Source organism: Andrena cerasifolii, chromosome 13 (genome assembly GCF_050908995.1).
Source record: "Andrena cerasifolii isolate SP2316 chromosome 13, iyAndCera1_principal, whole genome shotgun sequence".
Taxonomy (NCBI): Eukaryota; Metazoa; Arthropoda; class Insecta; order Hymenoptera; family Andrenidae; genus Andrena; species Andrena cerasifolii.
The window spans coordinates 6,546,116-6,572,886 of NC_135130.1; the positions used below are offsets into that span (position 1 = coordinate 6,546,116).

General features: G+C 43.5%; 3 protein-coding genes across 15 annotated transcripts; all 3 read right to left on the reverse strand.

Annotated features, from left to right (window-relative positions):
- Positions 1 to 718: 718 nt before the first annotated feature.
- Positions 719 to 14,898, reverse strand: D4 (double PHD fingers d4). 9 transcript variants are annotated; one of them, XM_076825575.1, is made up of 9 exons: positions 14,738 to 14,898; positions 14,544 to 14,653; positions 13,694 to 13,930; positions 13,398 to 13,603; positions 11,928 to 11,997; positions 10,184 to 10,339; positions 8,168 to 8,569; positions 2,661 to 2,773; positions 719 to 1,742 (listed from the first exon to the last, which is right to left on the reverse strand). In XM_076825575.1, the coding sequence occupies exons 1-9, from the start codon at positions 14,896 to 14,898 to the stop codon at positions 1,611 to 1,613; spliced, it is 1,587 nt and encodes a 528-aa protein (XP_076681690.1). In that variant the 3' UTR covers positions 719 to 1,610. The 9 variants fall into 9 exon arrangements, 5 of the variants coding, with proteins under 5 accessions (XP_076681690.1, XP_076681688.1, XP_076681693.1 ...); XM_076825573.1 differs by having other exon boundaries at positions 8,168 to 8,632; XM_076825578.1 differs by lacking the exon at positions 10,184 to 10,339.
- A 665-nt stretch (positions 14,899 to 15,563) lies between these two features.
- On the reverse strand, positions 15,564 to 20,950 carry Thrrs (threonine--tRNA ligase). Of its 3 annotated transcripts, XM_076825564.1 has the most exons (5): positions 20,487 to 20,950; positions 18,517 to 18,603; positions 16,476 to 18,321; positions 16,227 to 16,398; positions 15,564 to 16,134 (listed from the first exon to the last, which is right to left on the reverse strand). In XM_076825564.1, exons 1-4 carry the CDS (start codon positions 20,883 to 20,885, stop codon positions 16,250 to 16,252), a joined length of 2,481 nt encoding a protein of 826 aa, XP_076681679.1. In that variant the 5' UTR covers positions 20,886 to 20,950; the 3' UTR covers positions 15,564 to 16,134; positions 16,227 to 16,249. The 3 variants fall into 3 exon arrangements, with proteins under 3 accessions (XP_076681679.1, XP_076681682.1, XP_076681681.1); XM_076825567.1 differs by lacking the exon at positions 20,487 to 20,950 and adding an exon at positions 19,009 to 19,144 and having other exon boundaries at positions 15,564 to 16,398; XM_076825566.1 differs by lacking the exon at positions 20,487 to 20,950 and adding an exon at positions 18,878 to 19,017 and having other exon boundaries at positions 15,564 to 16,398.
- A 1,086-nt stretch (positions 20,951 to 22,036) lies between these two features.
- Positions 22,037 to 26,242, reverse strand: LOC143375918 (uncharacterized). 3 transcript variants are annotated; one of them, XM_076825563.1, is made up of 7 exons: positions 26,102 to 26,242; positions 25,461 to 26,026; positions 24,652 to 24,800; positions 24,158 to 24,313; positions 23,969 to 24,097; positions 22,459 to 23,898; positions 22,037 to 22,383 (listed from the first exon to the last, which is right to left on the reverse strand). In XM_076825563.1, exons 2-7 carry the CDS (start codon positions 26,020 to 26,022, stop codon positions 22,189 to 22,191), a joined length of 2,631 nt encoding a protein of 876 aa, XP_076681678.1. In that variant the 5' UTR covers positions 26,023 to 26,026; positions 26,102 to 26,242; the 3' UTR covers positions 22,037 to 22,188. The 3 variants fall into 3 exon arrangements, with proteins under 3 accessions (XP_076681678.1, XP_076681677.1, XP_076681676.1); XM_076825562.1 differs by having other exon boundaries at positions 23,969 to 24,088; positions 24,637 to 24,800; XM_076825561.1 differs by having other exon boundaries at positions 24,637 to 24,800.
- Between the last annotated feature and the right edge of the window lie 529 nt (positions 26,243 to 26,771).

Here is a 26,771-nt window from a genome sequence, read left to right on the forward strand (position 1 = left end):
ACTTTCGCAAATATATATTATTTATCGTAATTATAGAATATAGTTCTCCTTGGTCAATGACATGACTTCCGATCTTATAAAGTTATCCTAAAAATGTTCGAACGGGAGGCTGATCCCCTGAATTATATAGCACCCAAAGAAGTTCGATCGTTATGCATTATCTTCCCTGCGCTTCGGAATATATTTTCATGGCACATAATAAGACTGTCTGAAGTTAGCGGTTCAGTTTGTATAAACTAATGTTTATTGAAATTTGCATACAGTGTGTTAAAAATAAGCAATATAAAATGTAGATCCACCGTGTGTTCAATCAAATCAAACTCAAAGAAACGTTCATAGATTAATCCTTCGTGACACCTAATACACAATTTCCGCGCCGTTAAGCGAGCCTAAGATTACTGAATAAAAAGAAAGTTACATCAATGAGTACCAAATATCACCATGGTATCTTAAATTAAGTACATTCGATATATAAAATATAAAAATACTGAACTAACAATAAAGGGCATATAGAATATAATTTTCTGCAGTACTGCAAGTTTGTATGATCATAGCTATACCGCTACTAATGGCTGTGTCATTAAGTGTAAAAGCTTTAGTATCATGATACGTACAGATAAACAGATAGTGTTCTATTTATCGCTATTTATGAAACAGATACTATTAATATCATGTCCTCCTAGAATATCAATTTTTTCTCTCTCTCTCTCTCTCTCTCTCTCTCTCTCTTCTCTTTCGTTCGCGCTCTTGCTCCCTTCGCGGATCTTGGACGTGGCCAAGCCGACGGGGAGGAGCAGAGAGCTCGTGAAAGCGCGAGATCTCCGAATTCTTTTAAGTATAAGCATTCTCGAAATTGTGAAAGCAACCGAACTCCGAATGTCAATGGCTAAAAGTAAATTTGGCCCGGAACTAGGAGAGTATCATCGTGTTCGCAAAGTTCTCGAAACTATGTTCTACAAATTGCCGCGACGAGTGGCGTCGCTGTAAATAAACTAAACGTCCTTCTAAAACGATTAAAAAAAAAATACATTCGTCCCGCCTGAAATGCGAATGATCCAACGACAATCAAAATGCCGGACGCCCCCACTACCCCCCCCCCCCCTGGCACTAAAGATTACTCCATCAGTTTCGTTAACATCGACGGTGAGCTTAAAGGGACCGTCGAGACGCCAAGACGGCCCCCGTTTAATGATGAACCTTTATACATCTAACGGTGAACGCTAGCTCGTTAGGATTATAAATACGTCGTTATCATTACTTTTAGTTCTCTGAGATCACCAGTGCCTGAGATAATCTACCGCAGCGTACGACTACGAATACTTTACGACTTGGAGCTTAAGCAAAAAAAAAAAAAAAAAAAAAAAAGAAGAAGAATAAAAACAAGAGAAACGTTAATGCTGCCAACTTTGCAATGAGCTTTCTTACCCACGAAATGATGATCTTCGACAATCGGAAGTACACCCGCGTCTGCGTAATACTATAAAGGAAAGTGAGCTCCGTGAATACTCTCCTAATTCGAAAACGGCCACTGCACCACAGCAATAGATAAGAAATTTGTGTCCGTGACTTATCGCAGAGACAAGACTTTATTTCTCTCTTTTATTTCTGTTCTAATCACGGTGATGAAATTCTGCTATGCACAGACGGCAAGACCAGGAGCCCTCAGGAGGAGATGCAAGAGGTGGAGACAGACAATACATGTGGTATCCACGATCACAGTCGTCACAGAACAGCAGCTGATCCTAGTTTGGTTCGCGAAACAATTAATTAGCTTCCAAAGGTTACCCTGACCCTTGTGGTTTGTCGCGATGGATTTTAGTAAATTATCCTCCGCTCTCAGAGCCGAATAGGGTCTACCCTAGCGTTCAAGTAATTCGCGAGCAATATCTCTGTAAGGGGCGCGATCAACGTGTCGCAATATTTTTGTATCAACAGAGGGAGCGCACCCTTACTAAATTCTAATTCAATGACAATCCACTAAATACCAATAGAGGCGAAGTAGTTCCCCCGTACATTTCACTCCAACCATCTTGGTCCCTTTCAACGTGGAAACTAGGGCCTACCAGGAATTAATGTAACAGATATCCATCATATCTGAAAAATGGATATTTCACGCAAGAAGATAAGTGTAACAAGGGTGGCTAGTTTTTGGATGGAACTGCGCTCCAAACGAAGGAGGTAATAAGTAATAAACCAATCCCAGAATATTAGTCGCTAATGGCCACTTAGTTTTATCTAAACTAAAGGTTTCAGACGTCCATGCCTCGACCACAATAGAATCTAATTGAGTTCTAGACGGAAGCGTCCTAGGTAGCCAGCCGGAGGTTGCCTTATTCTGAAGAGATTATCTTACTTCCAGCTGGCTCCTGCCTAAGTTACTCCAATTCTAATGCCAGCCAAAATCCGAAGTAGTCCAGAGCTGCCATTTCTCTCAAAAGTGCCTGGCCATTAACAACTAATGCTCCGCAATCGATTCACCCTCATCTTCTTCCACAGTTTGGGCCCGATTGCATCCAAAAGCGGTGCCGGCCCTCCACCTGCAACTGCCAATGCCCCAGGCGGGCGGATGAAGGAGCAAAATAGTTGAAGTTAATTGTACACGGGAGCGTCTCTCGCTCCTCCACATAAAGGGGGCCCGATAAATGCTGATGAATACTCACGTCGTTGTCAGAGGTGCCGCAAATGGAACAGCACTTGCATTCGATACACTGCCACCTGTACTTGCGAACAGAAACGATCATGTTCGCAGTGAATTGCAAACAAGTCGGATGCCCTATAACAAGAACGTAGCCAGGTCATGGAACACGCAAATGGGACACGGATTAAGGATAGCTGTTTGGACGAGTAGAAAGGTGCTAGGACATTTATCTTGTGCCGAAGAACAGTGAACTCCAAGCTATCTAGTTTTCTCTTCTTAATTTTGCTCGTTATCATATTACTATAATTTTTTTTTTTCTCTCTCTCGTTCGACATGCCGAACGACTGTTTTTTTTTTTTTTTTTTCCGAATACTCGGGACGGTATCGTCCGTGAGCGATCTGACTGATCGTTGAGAGAGCGCGCGTTCCGATAATCATAACAATGTGATACATGAAACTTTCACCCTTCCTCAGCACTAAAAACGTCCGGAATAATGATATACGTTCTGTTATGTTTCCGCACAGAATGTTTTATTTCATGATATCTGCGATATTGTTTTGTTTTTTTTTGTTGGTTTTTTTGATGTCACCTCTTGAACATATTTTGTTATTTTTATTTGGAATAGTAAGGTGGTAAGTAATAGCGGTGCGTACCTTGGAATAGTTCACGTTCTTTCTTGCGCAGCACAATATAAACGTCGCGGACCAGCACACTCTCCCTCTTTTATACGACAAAAAAAAAAAAGAAGAAGAATTCTCTTTCTCCCCCAGCTCTTTCGTTCGCTCTTTCGCACGCACACACATACACACACGCGCGCGCGCGCACTCAACTCGTAACGTATCACATTTGATATATATATAATATATATATAATATATATATATATTTATATATAACTAGCGTCACTTAAATACTAGATTTGTAAGCCTCATGGGTATTGCTTAATTAAAATTGCCTAATAACAAGTCACGATTTTTCTTCTTTTTTCTCTTTCTTTTATATAACAAGGAGGAACTATTTGCATGCTTTCGTACTCTCTCGCTCGCTCACTCTCTCTCTCTCTCTCACTCTCTCTTTCACTCTCTCTCTCTCTCTCTCACTCTCTCTCTCTCTCTCTATACCATGTGAGTTTTTCTTACGGTGAATATAAGGGTCGCAGAGATTCGCTCTCTGTCGCATGGCCGCGCTACCGGATCGAATCGTTAATCATTCCTTTCCGTAACACATTTCCCTTCCTACCGATAAGACTCGAGGCTGCTTCCAGCTCTTCCCTTATTTTCGGAACGATTTAAGGATACAGAGAGGAGCAAGCTTAAACACTTAGCGTCGCCAACGAGGGGGAAACGCTCTGCACCCTCGTCTAATTGATCGGACGCTCCGTTAATTAGCGATCCGTCATTGCGTCGCTTGTTGCGCGCCGAACGTAAGAGAGATAATTATAACAAGGACGAGGGGTTGGGGGGGGGGGAAGAAGTGTCGAGTTTTACAACAAGCATTCCGCATCGTAAAGATCTATGATAAATGTAAGCGTTAATAAACGAGCCACTTGCGGGAAAGAAGATAACGAGAACGTTTAAACAGAAGGCGAAATTAAGACACGATCGAAGGCGACCGCCTCCTCCTCTCCAACGACGAAAAACTCATAAGGTATCGTGTCGTTTTACAAGTAAACGTTAGATACGTCGTCCTTTATAATTCTATATTCGAACGGTATCTTGTTACGAATATCAAAGCTTGTACAAAACTAAGCTATTCATCGAGTCTCTACGAGGAGATATAGAATACATCCTTTCCAACTCTCACTCGCTCTCTCTCTCTCTCTCGCTTTCACTCTTTCTCGCCCCGGCAGTTGTCCGCCGGGAGTCGTGGCCAACTTTGACGAGACACATCGAAGAACCGAGTCACCATTCTTCACAAATACTCCTCTAATGCGCGCGTGTCCGCTTTGTCGTCCTTCTTTTCATTCCCTTTTCCTCTCTTTCTCTCTCTCTCTCTCTTTTTTTTTATTCTTTTCTGCTTCTCTTTTCTGTTTCCTTTAAATATGCAATAAATATATATATATATGTGCTCGCCATTGGATGGCGATCTCAATAGTAAAAGACGTTCGCTACACGTAACGCGACGAAACGATTAATGCCCAGAACGAAACGGAAGAATGCAAGAGCAGCAGGATGGTTCAGTGGAATGTAGTGGAAGGGCAGAATGAAAAACGCGCCAATGAACTGTGAAACGGCGATCCTTCCGTCCCGTAAAGGCGGGTTTTCCAATGCGCGACTGGACGCAGCCTCGGGAATTTCGAAGTCGATTTTCTCGAGAACGAAGCGCGATATCAAAAAAATTTATTCTTTTTTCCTGACCTATTTACTTGTTACGAGTCGAAAAGGAAGAGTAACTTTTTTTGATATCGCGCTTCGTTTTCGAGAAAATCGGCTCTGAAGCTCTCGACGGTGCGTCTAGTCGCGTATATGGGAACCCACCTTAAGTCGACTCTGCTTCCTGCCGCGGGTGAGTGATTTAAATGTAGGATACTGTGCCAGGAAATCGATAGTCGAACGACTTACGTGCTCGCTCGCGCAGTTCCCGGCGCTAAAACTGCGGGGATCGTACGACAAGTCGTGCCTTAAGCCGCGAACCCACTTGCCCGACTCGCGCGCGCGAAAGGTGGCGCGGACGATTAGGGAACGCCGTTTCTCGAGGGCAGGATTCTGTCTTCGAGAAGGGATCGTCCCTTATTGGCCCGCCTGGTGCCTTCCGCGGCACGAGCTGCGCGCGCGTGGGGTCGCGGCTTTAAGGTAGGTTTTCCTATACGCGACGCCAAGAATTTCAAAGTCGATTTTCTCGAAAATGAAGCGCAATATCAAAAAATTTTATTCCTTTTCATCGACTTATTTACTCGTTATAAGTCGAAAAGAAAGAGTAACTTTTTTCGATATCGCGCTTCATTTTCGAGAAAATCGACCTTGAACTTCTTGATGCTGCGCCCCGTCGCGTATAGGAAAACCTACCTTTACGCGGTCGAATGCTTACTCAATCTACGCGGTGTGCGATTAGTCTCGAAGGCGTGGCTCGCGGAAGGAATATGATGGCGCATCGATCGTAAATTATAACGAAGAACTAACTGTACGTCGATTACGATGGACCCTATCATACCGTGAAAACAAATTCTCCGTTCGAGTATCTAAAACGATAATACTTCGGCTAGCGTTATATGTGCTGCGCTCTTAGGTATTGCATATTGCGATCTGTAAATAGAAGTGTTTGAAAAGAACAGGATGAGAACACAAAGGAATGAAATTATTTACAAAGCTCGAGAGGCTGTAGAAATATCGAAAACATAGACAGTACTCCCGTCTTACTATATAAATACGTTGCTCTCGTTAAACGATTCACGACTGTGCTGGATTAATATAATAATAAAGTATATATAATCGTATCGGTCTGTTTAAGCTCTCTTAAAACTCCTCGGTTATAGAACGATTATTATCGCGGCAAGCTTCCTTTCCCTCTTTTCACCCCGTTATTCCTCGCCGTCCCCTCTTCTTTTGATTCTCGAGCAGAATAATTGAAAGAACAAACGCGACTACACTGCAGCCAAACAGAGAACACAAACACATCTTCCTTCAATAGTGTGCTCTAGTGATACTGTGCAACAGGAATTTTTCCTCGCCTCTCGTTTAAGAAACTCCGCCAATTCTCCTCTCCCCCTTCCGAAACTAGCTCCTCGAATCGCCGAGATTATTTATATCGTCGACGCACGCCCCCATATTTTCCCCTATCCTTTATTAAATACCCAAGAACGAGATCCTCATTTTCGCGTTGAATCCGTATTCCTTTTTGCCCCTTTTGTACATTATCTCTTTTGTTTCTTATTTTTTTTTTGTTCTCGTAAAAATTTTCCCTTAAAAACTAATCATTGAATTACGATAAATCACAGCTGATCCGTGCAGTAAAGGAATTGTCGAAAATTCCTATTACTCAGATGCGACCAAGTTGCACCATTGACAAAGTGATGTTTTTGCTTTTTCATGCCTTGACTAGTGTACGTAAAGCTCGTGACCACCACCCACCCCCCCCCTTTTCCTCCCTTTCGTCGACTAAGCCGTGCAGATAAATCTCGACTTCTTAATTATTGCACACGCGGGTGCACACCCTTGACGACGGTTCCGAACGTATGTCACACAGCAACTAGTTTACCGTCCCTATCCGACCCAAAAATAGTGTCATTTCGTTTCGTCCCCCTCTTCCCTCGTTCACCCTTTGCTTACGCCACGATCCCCACCGACGGATCGCGACCTCCTAAGAATCGATAACAATTCGGAGACGGGACGATCATCCGCGCGCGCCCGGCCATAATCGTGATAAACGCGCGTCAACAACCAACCGATCGTTAATAACAAAATCACCCTTAAAATCGCGACGAAACAACGAACGAAGGCGATTAATGCCGGCTCTTGCCGTGCGAACACAAGTCGCGGATCGTAAGGAGACACAGGAGAGAAAGAATCTATACCAATGGCCATGTGCACGGGGAGGACGACAATAAATCTACCTCTTCAGGGAGCAAAAAAAACGTTTCGCTAACCCGAGCGAAACAATTGCTTCAGGAAAGCTGAAGGCTCCTGGAGCCCGAAGACGCTTGCTAAGCGTGCCTTGGTTTTAATTACGATCCTCGGATGTACCGTAGTTGCCGCGCGGTTATAATTATTATTACAGTGCTTCCGAGCGATGGCGCAGGCTGCGAGAAGCCCTCAGCGAAGACCGCGAGAAGAAGACTACTCAGGGGAAGATTTGAGAGAGGGAAGCAAAGAAGAGACTAACGTTCTCGGAAGATATACAATGTCTAAAGCGAGTACCGAAGGGTGGCAGGTACTCATAACAAAAACGGAGATACCACGTGTCGGGAAGACGATGCCTAAACCACTCGTCGGAATCTCCACTGTAGCCGGCTGAAGCTGTCGCCCCAACAGAGGATCTCGAAGAAAGCAACGCGACCCTCTCCGCTATCCGATGCGCCCAGCTTGCTCGGCTCTCTCTCTCTCTCTCGGAAAAGGTCCTCCACCGACAAACACAAAGTGAACATGTAGGGGGCGCTTGTGCCAGCCACTAAACAACGTGCGCAGTCGGTCCCCGCGTACATGGCCAGTAGTACGCGTCGCCGCACACCACCTAAAGGCGGGATCTCCTAGCCGCGACCGGCCGGGTCCCACTAGCGCAACGAAGGCAGATGCGCGCTTCTTCGTTGCACCAGTGGGACCGCAGCCGGCCGCCGCGGCCGACCGCGGCTAGGAGATACCGCCTTAAGGTGGCCGTCCCAATGGAACGGCCACCTTTAAAGCGAGAAACGAATTGTCCCGTTGAGATGTGATCGACGAGACTAGGCTGCCCGGAGGGACGCCGACTGCCCGGCTGGGTGCACGCAGACACACGCACACGCACTCACGCACACACAGAGAGACAACACGACGCCTACAATTTAATTGTGATTCGTTCTTCGCGTATACTTGCGCTTGATCTTTTCCTCTGGCTTACCTGAGCGACCGCAATCACTGCAAGAGACCAACTCCTCGGAGCCGCCGGTCTTTTTATTTTCCCTAGCGTCGCCCAGACAGAAGTCACAGTAGGGCGATGGTTGCGCGGACTTGCCAGCTTTTTTTTCGTTGCTCCCGGGCGTGGGCGGCCCCCCCTCGGTCCTCACCGAGGAGGGCGAGGGGACGGCGGTTCCCGGCGACGAGGCGGCCGGCAGGTGCTCCTCCTTCGTGGACGGGACCGTGGGCGACGCGGGGGCGGCGGCCGCCTGCGCCGCGGGCACTTGCTGCTGCGGCTGCGGCTGCGGCTGCTGCTGCGGCGACTGGGAGGACTGCGACTGCGGCTGGGGCTGCTGGGACTGCGGGGCCGGCTGCGTGGACGCTCCCGCAGCGGTCGCGGACGGCGCTGCGGGAGAGGGACTCGAGGTACTCGACGAAGTTGCATTCTGACGACCCCGACGCGTACCACCTGATCACAAACCGACCACATACCCAGTTGCGCTTTTGCGTCACAAGCTAATGACCATGCACACCGGCTTAGAGACAATGATATTTTTTTTAGAGAGTCAACAGAGACTGTGACACGATGGGCCAGCAATAATCGATTCGGTTACTCGAGGGCATCCCGGGCTCTGTCAGGAGGCGCGGGGTAAGTCTGCGGCCCGGCAGACGGTCCGCGAGATTTGAGCAGTCTCTTGGGCCACTCGGCACTTGCGAAAGGATCGGTCGAGCAACCGGAATCGATTATTCGAAACGTCACGGTCATTTGGAAATAATAACTGGGCACAACAATGAGGGAAGACAAGTAAAATAATACATATGTATGTGTAATCGTAACAAGGTGCACGTTATTACGTCAAACGATGCATTCCATCACCAAGAGCAATGTCCAAATGGTACAACAACGGTGAACGGTTACCCGTTCCAACGGTCAGACAGAACAGCGGCACAAATCTGGCAAAACTACGTTGCTGCGGCTCGCGGGGAACGGTCCCCGGGACCTGCGCGCGATCTTTTAGTGAAAGCTGCAAGCCGCTGGTTGACAGGACCGAAGCCAAAGCTTTCGCTCTAGGGATTCGGGTACTGAAGCGTAAAACACGAGCAAACGGAAAACAAGAGAGACCGTCAACGTCGTTAGAGTACTTATAATTAAATCAAGTATATCAAGTCGTCATGCTGAAGAAGGAATACAAGAGAACCGTTTAATATGTAGGAGCAAACACACACACGCATACCAAACACTCAAAGAGGCAAAGATATTCTACTGATATAAGAAAGGCTCATCGCGGGGACAACGCCTCCTTCCAATGCACGGGAAGGCTTCACCGAGGCGCGATTGCAGAAGCATGCTGTTGCAAAACATTCGCAATGATCGCTGTTTTTCCTTGAAATCAAGTATCGTCCGAGAAGTCCCACCGGAAACAGGCGATCCAACTATCCGATTGAATTGTGGCGACAGGTAGTAGCGTATCAAACATGACCCGAACGTTTTCAGGACTGCCTGTGATATTCGTTGAATTTAATCTTCAACTGTATTTGAAACGCTTCTTCTTATCGTCGCAACTGACGGAGATAGTTCGGTGTCCTGTTCGCAGTGCCACTCGGTGTATGAAAAGAAACATATCTGAGAAGTAGTTTAAAGTACAAGGCATTTTCTGTATACATGTACACTTAATAACGAAAAAGAACCGCTCGTATCATACTGGCTTGAAGGTAATTTCTCTGTATGATAACCGGTCGAAATGGATGTATACAAGGGAAGATTGTGCACGAAAGTTCCATATACATATAAATTAACTTATGTATGGAAGAGTGAAAAACACAAAGATTACGCTACGTTATTTGCAAAGCATGCATTTGCAATACACATGTAGAAGAAAGATATATTTAGTTCGAAGAAATCAGGGGGAGTACGTATGCGGATCAAGAAGAGTTTGAAGAGTGGAAGGATGAAAGGTAGAGGCGTAGGAACGGGAGCGACGGCGGGGAGTGAGAAAACTGAGCAGATTTTGGCTCCAACCTGGCTGGTTCGAAGCAGCGGTGTCTGCAACGCTCCTAGGTTCAACTTCGGCAGGACTGGGACTTAGTTCCTTAGCAGGATCACCGGAGGAAGTAGAGTGGGAATGACCGTAATGGTAGACCAGACCAGGTCTGGTTTTATACCGTGCGCTGCATACTGCAAAAGTGCAAATACTGTTTTCCCACAAACCATCCAATGCAACTTCCATGATAAGAGAAATCTTGGTCGACGAGTTGGTTGGACGATTGGGAGGACGTGGCCGTTTAACCGCCACGTTAGGATTACGCTCTGTCGTGGGTGTTCTCGCGTCGCGTGGACTTCAAGCGGGTCCGGAGCACGTCCGGTGGGATTCTCTTCAGAAACATGGCGGTTAAAGGATTCTAGGATAGAAGCTTACAAGGTCAGGGGACAGCATTTGCACACCTTCCGTACCAGTACATATCCCTATCCACCTACGAATCTATATGTGGACAAGCAGTGAAGGAGTTCCAGCCCAAGAAGCAAAACTAATACGATGCAAGGCTTAATGCTTGTATACTCCTACAGAATGAGCTCGCTACAGTGTGAGCCAGTACATTCTTGCTCTGTTATTGGCAGGTAGTATGAGTCCGAAGATATTTGGCCAATGTCGTAAGCCTGATCGCGAATGGACGGCGCTCTGAGATTTCATCTTTAATCAGAGCTTACTGTTCCTGACCAAATGTCTTTAGATCGTCTGCTAATCTAACAGGAGTGGTATCAAGAAGTAAACAGATTGCAGGCACATTCGAGTTAATTCGTAGACTTTCTGTCTGGAAAAGTTCGATCAAATTAGTAGTGACTATTATACTCCTCCGAGATCTTGGCAAGCTTACAATACTACTATTCAAAAAATCACTTCAAGTTCCGTGTCCTTCTCTAAACTAACTTTTGCAATCGCAACCCGACTGGTTGCAAGTAAACAAATGCAATTATTATCGGCTACAGATACAATGAGCAATCCTGTCAGATGTAATTGGGCCCACAGATTTACGAGGCATTGGTAAATCATGGACGACGATTCAAGTGCATAATTGTCTTTATGTGGAATGATATTGAACACTACTTAGACGTTACGGAAAAATTGGAGAGTGATGTATATAGTTTCGCGTGCCCTGGTCAAAGTTCAAATGCGCTGCGTATATCTTTGCAAATTTCCTCGACGTTTAAATTATCAATGTTTGCCTTTCATTCAGAACCATACTGTGTCTCTTCATACTTCGATAAATAGGAAAAGAGAAATGGAAGACAAGGTGTCGATGCGAACAGAAACTAGGATTGGAGTACTCTGCAACGTACCGCGACTCGTGAACTTGAAGGAAAACAGCAGTCAATACAGCACTGATCAATTTCTCTGAGCAAAGAGTATCGTTAATACGAAATTAATTGAATACTATAGGGCACCTTCCCCCGTGTTATAAAGTTCGCTACATGTTCAATCACCATCCCCAGTGTAGAATTATGCGGTAACCAAGACTAAAGTCTTCAATAATTTATTTCAACGTTTCATATCATGTTATATATTATATAGTAACCTCTGCGTATCTTGTAAAATAATACGTAGGCATGATAAAAATATAGTTTAATAAAATTAACAAATTTTCTAACTTAATGCACTTTTCTCTTATTTCAAATAACAACTGATAGAACTAATAGTAATAATATTCTTTAATGAAACTAGTAACAGGAAGTGGTCATTTGTAGTTGTATCTATGATTAAACTTACGGTCACAAACGAATGGCTTATCAGAGTCAGCAGCATCGTAGTTGGTTTTTTTGCGCCCGCGTCCCCCGCCCTATTTAATAAAAGTTAACGACAAGCTTAGTATCCGCGACAAGTGTGCGCGAGAGGGCTGAGCAACAGATTTGCTTAAACGTTTCATATCGCACCTTCAGTTAAATTACACAATAAGAATCGTAACAGATATACAAAGGCGTGCAAAAGTATTCGACCACCCTTTAAAACCGCGTAACTTTTTTAAAATTAATCCAAACGACTTGAGTTTTTTTTTAGAAGATAGAAGGATTAGTTTGCCAAGTGACGTGATTCGTCGTTTTGAAAAAAATGCGCTTGGTCGGAATAGCAAAAAAAAAATAGAAAAGGTCGTTTTTTAAACTTTTTTTTTATGAACCACGCTTAAAGCCACTAGAAAGTTTGGGATTTTTTTGTTCGTATAAATAAAAATATTGGGCTTGGATTTTTTACATAGTGTTAAAGCAATCTTTATTTTTAGATAGAATTTTTTTTATGGAAAATTGTACAAAATGGCTTCCCGGAGCACTGCAAAAGAAAACTGGCCCACACTCCCGGGAATGACTGGATCGTCTGAGAAGGAAATACAACAAAGATATATAAACAGGAATATATTCTCTACAACCTAGCGTAGGATTTTCTCAAAATCTGAATTATTTTGGAAATTGTAGCAGTTTGAAGAATTGACTTTAATTTTTTACATAAAAATTTGCACTGAAATGCTTGTAAAAAATCGGAAAATTGAAATATCTATAAAATCCTACGCTAGGTTGTAGAGAATATATTTCTGTTTATATATCTTTGTTGTATTTCCTTCTCAGATGATCCAGTCATTCCCGAGAGTGTGGACCAGTTTCTTTGCAGTGCTCTGAGAAGCCATTTTGTACAATATTCCATAAAAAAAAATTTCTATCAAAATAAAGATTGCTTTAACACTGTGTAAAAAATCCAAGCCCAATATTTTTATTTATACGAACAAAAAAATCGCAAACTTTTTAGTGGCTTCTGGGTGAGTCCCCCCTTAAATATTGCAGAATAAGGTAAAAAATCGCTGATTTCGGGAATTTCGCGATTTTCGACCTTATTCTGCGATATTTAAGCGTTTACAACTCGGAGCAACGTTAACCGATTTTGTTGAAATGTAAGGCACGCATATAGCTTACTTGAATCTACAAACGGGTTTTTTGAATTTTCGTTACAGGCTCATAAAAAAAAGTTTAAAGAACGACCTTTTCTATTTTTTTTTGCTATTCCGACCAAGCGCATTTTTTTTTTGCAAAACGACGAATCACGTCACCTAGCAAACTGATCCTTCTATCTTCTAAAAAAAACTCAAGTCGTTTGGATTAATTTTGAAAGAGTTATGCGATTTTAAAGTGTGGCCGAATACTTTTGCACGCCACTGTATATATTATTTACAACTAAAGAGGTGGGGGCACTTACCTTCGTACGTTTGGCCCCTGGACTATCCGTGGTGGGCGGGTGATTCCTTGCGGGATGATGACCCCCGCCACGAGGTTTCCTCCTTTTTCTTTTACTACTGTAGCTTTCCTCGTAATCGTAGTCGCTTTCAGGATCCGGCTCGTCGTACGTGTCCATATCCAGCATGTCCTGTTCGTCGTAGTACCACGCATCTTTACTATGCTCCTCTGCAAAAAGAACATCGGATTCTAGTCGCGTCAAACCAATCATTCTAGGAATTACTATTCCCGCGCTAGTCGAACAGCAGCGGACTTTACCTTTAAGAGCGACCGACTCTTTACTATCGTCGTTGACGTGAGTCACAATCTCTACGCCTTCCACCCCGTCGTCCGGATCACCCCTTGGTCCTCGCTTCGGATGCAAATAGTGCATTAAATACTGGCGTCGTTTCTTCCGCCATCTTTTACTAGGATATGTGTATATTTGACCGTGTAGTAAACCCGGCAGCCTCTCCCTCGAAGACATAAACAACGCAGAGTGATTTTGCGCTACGCCTGCAATTTCATATAGCCACGCTTACAAACGAAAATCATAAAAAGCAAAATCTCATTCCGAGCGAGCGCTCTAGCTTAACATACAGCTTTGCGTGCGCCCGAAAATCGTGGAAGAAATATCTTCGCCCATTCAGGGCGGTAAGCTATACGCGGAGATTACAGTGACCAGATATTTTCTGTTCCAATGCGGAACAAGCAAGCAAGCAAAATAAAAAAAATAATAATAATAATAAACGGTTGGGGGGGGGGGGGGTTAACAGATCTGTGAGAAGATCTTTTCCGTAGTTTATTAAAGCATTTACGATATATTTAAAAATACATACTTGCGATTGTAAAGTGATACATTGAAACGCAGTTAAAAATATTTATTTTTTCGCAACGAAAAAAGTAGAGGAAATAGTAACTTTATGCCACTGCGAAAATGTAAAAGGTTACATGGCCAATTCGGGACATTTTTCAATGCGGGACAAAAGGCTGAAATGCGGGACGTCTGGTCACTTTAGCGGAGATCAAAATATTTACTCGAGGACGCGGTCGTTCTACTGTATTGTTATACAACGGTGTGACGATCGCGGGGTTGGAGAGAATTGTTTAAAGAAGTCGCAAGAAGTACCTGTTTGCGAGTCGAGGAAAGGCATACGGAGGCGTCGTTCCCTGCACAATCGGCTATTATAATTAGAGGCATTTTCAATGGATTCCCTGTACGCTGTATCATTGAGGAAGCTGGAAAAAATCGATAGTGGCCATGTAGAGGTTCGGCACGGCGTCTAGGAAGAATTTACGCGGTGCCGATCGCCTGATACGCACCTCTCGATTTTGCACAAGTTACTCTCGTTTATAACTTGAATAAGTCCGTGGGAAGCCGGCGAAATCGTTGCGGCTGTCATTTTATAACAATCAAACAATACACAGCTCCTTCTTGCCGCTTGCTCTCCTTCCCGGAAACGGAGCCCCATTTTCTCGCGCATGCGCGCTGCCCCGGGATCAACTACGCTCCCGGGAACGCGCACTGAAATTTAAATACTCGATTACACATGATGGTTTGATAAACAATCAAATGGGAAAGTTACAAGAGATTCTTTATTCAATTGAAACTGTTTGCGTACGGTTGAAATTTGGAGTTACTGCTTAGTACTGAACGAGGGATATTTCGACATGAATTTTAGAATTAGGAAGCTAATGCTTCCGGCTGCGCATGCGCGGGAATTTGTATTTTATAGGAAATCGCGGTTGGGAATAACGGTCTCGGAATCTAGGGAAGAGTTGTAGCCTCGGGGATTGTTGGTGGATTTAATTAGGTAATTAATTGCACAAAGTATCAATAATGTAATTTATGAATCCGGGTGGGAATGATTTTAAGCAGCGGTGGGTTCGAATCTAATTTTTAAATTCTCGAAACTCGAGGCCGAAACTTCGAAAGTGCTGATTCTGTTTCGTAAGTGGAATATGATTCTATACTTTATCTTATGTGAGTTTCGAATTACTTAAAAAGTGCTAAGATTCGAATTCCCAAAGCTCGAAACTTTCTTCGACGCTTCGAGAAACCCATCCCTGATTTTAAGTTAATATGAGTGGCATTGGAAGGGGTTGCTACGACAGACTCTGGTGGGAAGTTATCTCGTAGTGTACGACGTACAATTTACAATGTCGATTTATTCTCGAGAGATATTAAACACAGTTACAGCAATACGCGCATTGACAGTAATCTGGAATAGATTATGGAACACAGCCGTTGAGATGAACATTTCAAGTTACAATGTACACTCAATGTTTCTGCTACGAAGATACGTGTAATCGATAATTATCTGTAGCTTCTTAGTAAAGTTATCGTTGGCGATTCCTTCGTACGGTAGATAGAGACAAATCTTAAAAGAACAACGAATCACTTGGTAGAGAAAAGTCCGATATCTACTGCCTCTACGTTTCATGATTAATCGTTTTCAGGTTCCAATGGAAAAGAAAGTATTTAAAAAAAAAAGCATTGTTCAATGAACAAAAATTCTGATTTTATAAATATAAATGCATGATTGGATAAGCTGAGATTTGACAGAGGTCTCTATGTTTCTTCTGTACATCTCTATTTCGATATTTATTGAAAATTTCTTGGCAGGATAATTGATTAAATGCAAAGTAATTATCCTAGGCCCTCGTATAATTTCTTCAGCGTGACATGTTGTTTAAATAAGTTCGTGTGCATTATTATTCTGGTACATTAAAAAAAAAAGGATGTTAATGCAAATCCCTTCGGTTTGTATTACAGCAGGCAACGGCGGAAGTACAATCTACAAATAAATACTTTGGTCGTATGTAGAAACTTCTTTAAAAGTTCTCCTCGCAATTTCGATCCTTCGTTTCTTTGAACAGCTTGAACTTCTTTGCTAAATCGTCCACGAGAACTTCCCCGTGCACCACGTTGTCCCTGGTTCTTACATTCACTGTGCCAGCGTTGAGCTCTTTCTCTCCGACAACTGAAAACAGATCGAAGTTCAATACCCAGTTCGATTCATTACGCAATGCGCGAAATTACGTTGTTGCTCGGCATTACCAAGGATGAAGTTGAATTGCGCAAGTTGCCCGTTCCGTATTTTCTTGTTCAAAGTGTCGCTCGCGTCCGTATCGACCTCCACCATGAACCCAGCGTTCCAAAGTTTGTCTTTCACCTGGAACGCGTACTCGTCGAATTGGGAACTTACTGGAATGACTACTGCTTGCCGAGGGGACAACCAGAACGGCCACTTCCCAGCGTACGATTCGGTAAGGATCGCGATCATCCTTTCCACGGAGCCCAGAATGGCTCTGTGAATGATCACGGGCCTGGTTTTCTCCCCAGTTTCGTTAACGTAAGACAGATTAAATCTGATCGGCAGCTGGAAGTCCAACTGAATGGTAGCGCATTGGTGGGCCCGTTTCAACGCGTCCGTGATAGTTATATCGATCTTTGGGCCATAAAACGCCCCATCTTCTGGATTCAGCTTCCACGGTTCCCCGAAAGCGTCCAAGCTTTCAGCTAACGCTTTCTCGGCCTCATCCCACATGGCTAGATCCCCCATGTACTTCTCAGGCCTCGTGGACAGGCACAGATTGAACGTGAACCCGAACACGGAGTACACGTGTCGCAGGAAATCAAGCGCGGCTATCATCTCGTCTTTAATCTGATCAACTGAGCAGAATATATGCGCATCGTCCTGCTGGAACCGCCTGACTCTAGTGAGCCCAGTCAACGCGCCGGACACTTCGTTCCGATGCAGCACTCCGAAGTCAGCCATTCTCAACGGCAACTCGCGCCAGGATCTATTACGAACGTCGAAGATCATGCAATGACCCGGGCAGTTCATTGGCTTCAGCGCGTAGGTCTCCTTCTCGACGTCGAAGGAGAACATGTTCTCCGCGTAATGCTGCCAGTGGCCAGACGTCTGCCACAATTTGCTATTATAAATATTCGGTGTAACTACTTCTTGGAAACCTCTCTTCCTATATTCCGCGCGAATAAACTCGATCAGAGTGTTATAGACGTACGCTCCGCGCGGCTGAAAGAAGCACGATCCTGGAGAAAGCTCGTGGAAGAAGAATAGCTCTTGCTCCCTTCCTATCTTTCTGTGATCTCGTTTGGCAGCTTCCTCCTGAAACTTCTCCCATTCCTTTAGCTGCTTATTGTCCGGAAAGCTGATGCCGTAAAGCCTCTGCAGCGATTCCGCGCTGGCGTTTCCTTCCCAGTAAGTGGAGGAGTTCTTGGTGATCTTGATGGCTTTCACCTTTCCAGTGTGTCTAATGTGTGGCCCTCTACATAAATCGATCAAAGGCCCACACCTGTACACCGTGGTGGTGGGCGTGTGTATTTTCTCATTAATAATTCGCACCTTAAATTCATTGTACTTGAACATCTCCAAGAGATCCTCCTTCTTCATCTCCAATCTCTCGAAGGCCTGTTTCTCTTTAACTATACTCTTGCAGACACCGTCCAAGAACGGGAACTCCAATTTCGAGATCCCTTTGTCGCCCAGGTACATATCGTAATAGAATCCGTTCTCTATCGGCGGGCCGTAACATAAACAGCCTCCGTACACTCTCTCCATAGTCTCTCCCAAGATGTGCGCGCTGGAATGCCAAAAGACTTGCTGGGCATCTGGATGGTCGAACTTAAGAAACTCGAGTTTACAGTCGGACTCTAATGGCCTGTCCAGATCCCACAGCACGTTGTTGACTTTGGCGATAATCGTGTTATCCGCCAGACCCTGGCTAATGTTCTTCGCGATTTCGTACGGCGTTATGCGCCACGATTGGGCCTCGACTTGCCTTCCGTCGGGAAGAGTTACTTCTATGTCGCTGGGCGACTTTGCGGCCAGCGACTCGACGTATTCTGCTTTCAGTTTATCCCACAGAGCGATACGTTCCTGGAAACATACACGATCATCCAGAGATAGCAATGCAAGCATCAGATCGTTGTGGTAAATTATACGTTCCGTTCTGACTACAAGTGCAAAATAAGGGTCCATTAAATGGGTGAAGTTAATTCCAGATCGATTCGTTTATTTCACTTTGAGAAGCCTGTATTTATTCCTATTAGGTAGCTTAAATACAAACGATACCTGAATGTAACTCGGCCAGGGATTCAATTCGGAGATCGCTTTTTCGTCGATAGCGGCAGTCTTCTTCTTCGAGTGCTTCATCTTCGCCTAAAATGGAGAGAATGGAACACTACATTTCATAGAAAGATTCCATCGACTTGTGAAACACGAGGTTATCGCCGGAATTAGTAGCGTTTAGCGGAAACGGAACGCTCGGATTACATCAGATTATTGATTCTAACAATACGGGTGGTCATTCACATAAGAAAGTAATGCACATCATTGTTTCGCGATGAATTATGGAATAGATGAATAAAAGGAAAAGAGATCCATAACGGGATGTGAAAACAGTATCGTAATGACAATATACTTTATAACCAACCCAAGCATGTGTCCGCTTAGAAACGTTGTACAAGTTTTTATAACTGCAAACACGTAAACTCGTCAACATGTTTTAACGCTAATGAAAATAATAGTGATAAATGTTGTATCAAATGTAAACGGTATTCATGCCTTTTCCTCCTTTAAATTGAGATTTTGCACGTTATTCACCACGTCGTCGCACATGCTGTCGAACATATTGAAACTAATAGTCTTAAAGCGAAACCACACGCTGAGTCCAGATGTGTGTTCCCACCTTTATACCACCACTGTCCAGCGTGGGGGTGGTGGGGCTCTCTCACGTGCTTGCTCCCCCCCCGTCGGGCTTCCTTTCACACGGTGTGCCTTTGTCGTCAAGGAAACCGCGTGACGTTAAGAGGCGACCCTGACAGGACTGGCATTTTCTTATTTCCGCTACGCAATCTGGTGGCGAAAATTAAAACAGTCTAATCGGGTTAGCTGTCACATGTAATTGGCAGTATTGGGAATTTCGACTGCTTGATGATCGATTTTGTAAAATTTAACAGACTATTTAATGACAAAATATTATTGCACTGTTTCAATATTTGTGTGACACCAGTCCTGTAACGCGATTGACCCGATTACAGAGCTTACTTTAGTAGATGGCGCTCTTACAGTATTTCTCAGTATCATCTCCGTCGTTAAAAAAACTCAGGGCGGTATTCTCAGTCGTTACTTATTCTTAAGCAAATGCTTAAGCATTCGGTATCCTTTACTAGATGCTAGGTTAAAATTACTGTGACGATTTGAAGCGCGCCATCTTTGAGAATGAACCGCATTCGCCACCTGAATGGGGTCATCGGTACTACGTTTCTGGATTCACATGTGTGCTTACTCCACAGCGCGAAGAGCTTACAAAATATTTCTTTCAAAAGGCGTGAAGTGTGAACCAGTCAGAATTGCCAGAAGTATTGAAGTCACTTTTGCTATTTCGTTGCGTAAGGTTAACTCCGCTCTGACCAACGATGCAGCTAGCAAGTAATGGCGCGAAGCATGCATGTGAATCGGAAAACCTTAGTACGAGTCATCCCATTCAGATGGCGAATGTGGTTTATTCTTAACCCTTCGTGGTCACACAAAGTGGTCATCACAAAAGAATGAATATTAAAAAATCGTTTTTTCCCACAACCGTGGAAAATCGCTCATTTTCATCTACAAAGTTTATCATATCACAATTTACATTTCTAGAAAAATACTATTAGACCATGACTGTATAAGTATTACGAACGTACAATTATCACTGAAAAGTTAGAAGATTCAAAAATACGAAAACGGTAACTCAAAGAATGACGCTGGAGTGAATCCCGTGTGACCAATTTGTGATTATAAGTAGTGACCACGAAGGATTAAAGATGGCGCGCTTCAAATCGTCGTAGAAATTTTCATGGTCATTTTCATGTCACAGTCGCGATCGCCTCTTGCGCGTATCCCTGACAACCCGGGCGGAGGTGGGAGAATCCCACAGGGTTTGCGTGCCCTGATTTGGGCAGCGCTCTGCGCTGGTAAATCGTGTTTTCGCCAGTTTTCGCATTTGGAACGTGTGTTGCAGCCTCCACGTCCGCACTTGCCTTTTCCCCGTGGACACTTACGAGGTTGATGTTGTGCCGCTCCTTGAATCTGTTCAACCAGCCCCTACTGGCTTGGAATTCAGACGGTGCTCCGATTTCATTGCTGATTTCCATCGCCCGTTTCTGGAGTATCAGATCTGTAAGCGTATCTCCCAGCTCGCTGCGTTCCACAAACCACCGGTACAAATGATCTTCTACGTCTTCGTACACAGCCCTCCTCATCCTTTTGCGTTTTAATACGTGAGCCCCGTGACTCCCGAAACACTCGTACGATATTCCCTCTCGGCGAATGCGGCGGATGGTGCCGCAGGACACCTTGTATTTTTCAGCTAAACTCCGTGCGGTCGCTCCACGCTCCAGCTTCTCGGAGATGTCCATTTTCTGCTGTATTGTCAGCAGTGTTCTCGTAACCATCAACATCTTCTTCCGCACTTGTCGCGCGCGTCTTGGAAGAATACCCGTCGAAAACTCGTGAAGAAGTGGCGGGATACAGCGTTGTCCCGTTAGAGGGACGGGTCCTCCGTTCCGTTAAGGATACATTTCTACCCCCGCTACCTTCTTCTATAGTCGACACGGCTAGTAAGAGAGACTGAGAATAAGCGAGGGGGCATGCGACAGCGACAAGCCATAAATTTCGTTCGAGATAGCGGCGGCATTGCCTTACTGAAATAAGACGACTAGACGAAAGGCGAGCCGAATGGCACACAGTTTCGATAAGGGAATGGCTTGTCCCCTGAGCGTCGTAAGCGGGGCAAAAAGTAGAAAAATTAGTTTAAAGCTGTTACGGATTATAGCGAAGTACCTTAGAGGTCGTAAAAGCTGCGAGAGTCCCAAAGTTTACAGTTTTGAGGTTTTGGAAGAAGAGGAAACCTCCACAACCTCTTGTTTGGAAGCCTCAAAGCTGCAAACTTTGGGACTCCCGCAGCTTTTACGACCTCGTTATATCCCTTCTAGGCACTGTTTAATAATTTACACACGAGTTCGAAATTACGGATAAGCGCTTGAATAAGTTTACAAGCGGCAATAAACGCTGATCGAAGGTCGGATTGCGCGTTAAGCCGCGGGGCCATTTTTGCAAGCAAACCCTTCGGAGGTAAGGGTTTCGTCATTATTCGCAGGTTTAAAAGATACAAACGGAAAGTTCAATAAGAAAATTTCATCAACAATTACCTGCATATTATTCTTAAACAATTATTATTTGTATCGATAATAATACTTGTATAGTAACGTAAAATAATTATTACACTGTTATATAGAAATAGAGGATGAGTGATAGCGAATTGGAGTTCGCAAAGGCTAGGCTGAGAAAAAGTATCCTATTCCATTTCCTTTCACTAAAACGGCTCTCGCTCCTTCTCAGTCTCTTGCACTCGCCGCGGCAAAGAATATCAGCCGAATAGCGTTCCGTTTCGTTAAGGGAACGTCTTGTCCCCCGAGCGTCATTCTTATAACGAAACAAAACTGTCTAAGACTGCACGCTTATCGATGCGAATAGGAATAGTAAACAAACCTTCCAACCCATTCGCTTTACAGTATATTAAAAAAATTTAAAAGGAACAAAGCAAATGCACTTTAGTCTCTCAATCCCTTTTTTTATTACAAAACAACCATGGACTAAAAAAGGCGTGCAACAAACGACTGCAGTTACATTATGATATCCAATGCATATTACAATGTAAACAATTAAAGACAATAAGACGACAAGATGTAACGTTATTTCCCCCTAAAAGTGTATGCGTTCGTGGCGAATGATGTGACTTCGGTGATGGAATCTTTTTCCGCACGCACGACAAACGTACGGCCGTTCATCCGTATGGATCCTGTTGTGTATCTTCAAATCGTACTTCTTGAAAAATGACTTACCACAGTGGGAGCAAACGTGGTTCCGCTGTTTCAGGTGGTCACGTTTCACGTGCTCCTATTTCGGGGAAAATATTCTCGCGTAACATTGGCGGATCTCCTTCGAATTTTACAGTTCACAGAGTATACTTACATTCACTTGCGAGGAGGTATTGTAAATCTTCTGACATATATCGCACGCAAACTTCTGCGGACCTTCCGGTCTGTGATTGCTGGCAATGTGTTTGTTCAATGTTGATTTCCAAGCGAAGGACATCTTACATTCCTTACAGTGAAACTTCTGCTGGTCCGCGAAATGGGTGCCTATGTGTTGTTTGTAGTTGTAACTGGTCGAAAAGGATTTTTCACATACTGTGCATTGAAACTTCAATAGAAAATCTTTCGACTTCTTTGATCCCTCTTGTTGATTCTCCGGTTTCGTGTTACTCCCGACCATGTCTTCGGTTTGCACCTCTTTATCATCTTTTTTAACACTTCGATTAGCATCTGTATTTACATCGCATTGCGCGTCCTCGAGGGAAGTCAGCAGAACCTGCTGGTCGTCACCGATAGCATCATTCTTCTCATTCTCTTCCATGGGATCAATTTGACCGAAGCTTTGAAACTGCAAAAGCTGCTCGCTCTCTTTACACTCCAAAGCTTTCGAGTTTTGATTCTCAACGAATTCGAGGAACCGTTCTGGACTGTCGTCGTAATTTAGTCTCTCGAAGACCTCGAAGTTCGTGTCAACGTATTTATCAAAATCGGTCTGCGGATCTAATAGAATCTGACTTGGGACGTAACTCTTTTCTTCCCCTTGCAACTCATATTGCGTATAATTTAGGTCACTGTGCAAATCGTCCCGTATACTTTGCTCGTGCGGAGCTTCTTCGTTCACGTTTTTAATGTTTAAGCACGTGTTCGTTATGTTCTCCGAAATACTTGTACTTTCGTCCTTGTTGTCGGTTACTTTTACAGACTGCGAGTTTGGCAATTTTTCGACTAAATTATTAATCAGGAACTCATAGAACTGTTCTCCCGTTTCCGTTTGCACTAAACGTAACATTGGCTCATCCTGACTCGTAGTGTTTACATCATTCGAACCCCCCGAATTCTTCTCGGTTGATTCCGAATTTATTTCCTTGTGGATTGGAATATTCAACTCAGGCTTTCCCTGCTCAGCGATACTAGAGTCCGACAGGCCTATTTTTTGAAACACATCGGCGACGTTCACAGAAATGTTTGTCAGGGTGCTATAATTTTGCAGCGCTTCTGGTTTTTGCAAATCTGCTTCATACGTTTGCGTACATGACACCTGTTCATGGCTGCTTGAGAACTTAGTGCACAGCCTGTTCTTAACGACAGGTTCGTCTAATTGACACACGTACAGTATGTCTTCTTTCCCTGTCGAGTCATTGGCTTTGCATAGCAATATAGGATTGCCATGAGCAAACGGAGCCTGCTCATTAAGTACTAGCTTCTCCGAGACATTTAATTCATCGGCTGTTTGAATCTTTTCATTCGCCTCGCACAGGTGCTCTTGCGAAACGTAGCTTCTAGTATCCTCGATATTCTCTAGATTGATCTTCTTCAACTTTTTCCAGGCATAAAAACAAGTTACGTAGCGACCAAATGTTTTAAATAAAGTTCATTAAACTATTTACCTGCTCCGATGTGATATAAATGATCGTTTCCAGTGGCAACACTCTTTTTAAATCAGTCTCATTATCAAGGAAATCGAAATTATTCACAGGACTCTTATTCTCCTTGAGCTCTGGAATTTTCTGAAAATTCTAATCAGGAGAAATAGTTAGAAACAGGAATCCCTCGAATATGCTTTTCGCGATTCTCACCATCTCATTATTCTTGCACTCCGAGCTTGCACTTTCCGCGTGAGACTTCTCGTGTTTGCGCAAGAGAAAAATGAAATTAAAACTTTCGCCGCAAGTTTTACAGTAATGCTGCCTTTTAACCACCTTTTGCTGCGCGGGTGAGTTCCCCTCGACGAACTGTAAATTTACAACACGTGGACATTAGGGTACAACTTTTGTTTGACATATTTTTTTATTTAATCAATAACTTGGAGGATATTATATAAAATCGACTTCGCGAGCTGTTAAATAATAATTTAAATGTTTAAGGACCCAGGGGCACCCTTTCCCGTTATCCGATCGAGCTCAAACTTTACACGGATTTTTTTTTAATTATTTAGAACTATTCTGGAGGGTGCCCCGAAGAAAATCTTGAAAAAAAAATTTACCAAGAGTAAATAAGAGCCACCCTAGTGGACATGCATTTAAAAGTACCCTACAATGTAAAATCTTTCAATCACCTTATTCTTGCTCACCGCATGGTCCTTCCTTTCTACGTTAATATTGTCGCCATTACTTTGCACCTGATCTTCCTTCAATCGCTCGTGAATGCGTTTATGCCTCGCGAGGGAACTGATCTGAGTGAAACGTTTGCCGCAGATGGAACACGGGTACGGTTTTATCCCTGCAAGTTCAATTCCAAGTATTTCGATTCATCCACGGTTTATTCCCTATTTCGTTTAAGGGATAATGCCACTGTAGAGCCCGGAAGAGAACAAAAGAAGCTTCTTCTAAAAAACAAAGTTCCGCGGCCGGAAAGATTTGTCCTTCAATTTTTTACCTAGAACCAAAAAACCAACAATTTTTTAATTCTGTATAAGATTATCTCGGGAAGTACACGAGGGAATTAAAAAATACTGTTTTTTGTAAGAATGCTGCGTGATTGAACAAAAACTAACGTGAAAAATTGTTGAAACTTTTTGTTCAATCGCGCAGCATTCTTACAAAAAACAGTATTTTTTAATTCCCTCGTGTACTTCCCGAGATAATCTTATACAGAATTAAAAAATTGTTGGTTTTTTGGTTCTAGGTAAAAAATTGAAGGACAAATCTTTCCGGCCGCGGAACCCTAATTTTTCGAAGAAGCTTCTTTTGTTGAGCTGTGGCGCCGCCATTTTATATTTAAAATTTTTTTAAAAAATTGTGATCATACTTCAAGGTATGTACAATAAAGGCCTTCAAACAGATTTTGTATTCTATTCACCATACTCGCATAAAAAATTCTCAAAATCAGGCTGCCTTTCCAGGCTCTGCAGTGGCATTACCCCTTAAACAGTATATTTACCAGCATGCATTCTTCCATGCCTGATCAGATTGGATATATGATTGAACTTCCTCCCGCAAACTTCACAGATACAGACGTTCGTCCCCAAATGAATGTTTAAATGCGTCCGCAGATCTGCTTTCCGAAAGAAGCCTTTGCCACAGATCTCGCAGAGCTGCGACTTCTCGCCTAGGTGTATACTCCGGTGATGGTAATCGTATTGAGACGCTCTGTCGAACGTTAAGTCGCACCGCTGGCACGAAAATGGCCTTATTACATTCTCGTAAAGATTATCGCTGACTTTTCCCTGACTAGAATATTGTAGCTCAGCTCGTGCTTCGCTGTTTACGCCCTTCTTTAAGCACTGTATATGCTTCGACAGTATATTCCCAGCGTGAACGTGCAAATGATCGTAGAATTCTTTCTTGTTCGTATACCGACTGTCGCATATCGAGCAAATGAAATTGGTGGGTTGAGATCGCACCATACCGTTCTTATAGCCTGCTTGCGGATTCGTAGTGACTGACATGGTTGTACGTGCACTCAGACACAGGAATTCATTCCCTCCTGGAAGCAGTCTCATTCATCTGAAATGTAATTGAGATAGTATTAACAATAGCTTAATCCACATGCTCTTTTGTAATATTTTCAGAATGCATTACTGTCATCTATTTTCCTTCAATGTTGCTGCTTGCGACTAGTAGTTTTAATTGACAACTTGAAACCACAGTCAACAAGCAACACAGATTCTCTTGCATTCCAATGCATATACATTGAGTCAGCTGTTATCGATCATGGATAGGTTATGGTCACAGAAGTTGTATAATTTACACGAGAACTAAACTTTTCAGTCTCGTATTATTATACCAAATCTGCTGTAAGAAAGTGGAAAGCGTGTCATTCTGCTTCTCACGTTGAAATACATGTTAAATTGCGTGGAAAACAAAGGGGCGAAAATAATTAAAGCGCGTGTGTTGGCAACCCTTATTCACAGCGTTGCCAGATCGCGTAGGAAAAGTAGCCCAAAAGCGCCCACAATTCAAATATTGTTGCGATCCTCGCCCTAGCGGCGTTTAGCGCAAGCTCTTAAAGCGCGAAGTTTGAACAGGAAAGAGTTAAGGATGAACTTTACAACATTAGAAATTTGTCTTCGCCTCCTTCCTTATCGCTCGAAAACATAACATTGTATTAATAAAAAGAGGAACGTACTGTAATAAACCCAGCTTTGATCTCCATAATAATATCCTCGTTCTGTTTGTAAATAGTTCCGAATCATTTGACATTTTAATTTAGTTCAGTTTAATGAGTTTGTTGAGTTTGAGTTATTTGCTT

Excerpts from the sequence above, each read along its gene's own strand:
- D4 (XM_076825573.1), bottom strand. The coding sequence starts at position 14,898 with ATGCGCGAGAAAATGGGGCTCCGTTTCCGGGAAGGAGAGCAAGCGGCA. Across the intron at positions 2,774-8,167 it reads CAGTGATTGCGGTCGCTCAG|GGCATCCGACTTGTTTGCAA; the intron begins GTAAGCCAGAGG and ends TTCTTGTTATAG. Across the intron at positions 1,743-2,660 it reads GCGGCACCTCTGACAACGAC|GATCAGCTGCTGTTCTGTGA; the intron begins GTGAGTATTCAT and ends GAACCAAACTAG.
- Thrrs (XM_076825564.1), bottom strand. The coding sequence starts at position 20,885 with ATGTTGATGGTTACGAGAACACTGCTGACAATACAGCAGAAAATGGAC. Across the intron at positions 18,604-20,486 it reads AGCGGCACAACATCAACCTC|GCGAAGATGAAGCACTCGAA; the intron begins GTAAGTGTCCAC and ends TCTCCATTTTAG. Across the intron at positions 16,399-16,475 it reads GCAATTCAACTTCATCCTTG|TTGTCGGAGAGAAAGAGCTC; the intron begins GTAATGCCGAGC and ends ATCTGTTTTCAG.
- LOC143375918 (XM_076825561.1), bottom strand. The coding sequence starts at position 26,022 with ATGAGACTGCTTCCAGGAGGGAATGAATTCCTGTGTCTGAGTGCACGT. Across the intron at positions 24,314-24,636 it reads ATGCGGTGAGCAAGAATAAG|TTCGTCGAGGGGAACTCACC; the intron begins GTGATTGAAAGA and ends GTAAATTTACAG. Across the intron at positions 23,899-23,968 it reads TTTATATCACATCGGAGCAG|TTGAAGAAGATCAATCTAGA; the intron begins GTAAATAGTTTA and ends GCCTGGAAAAAG.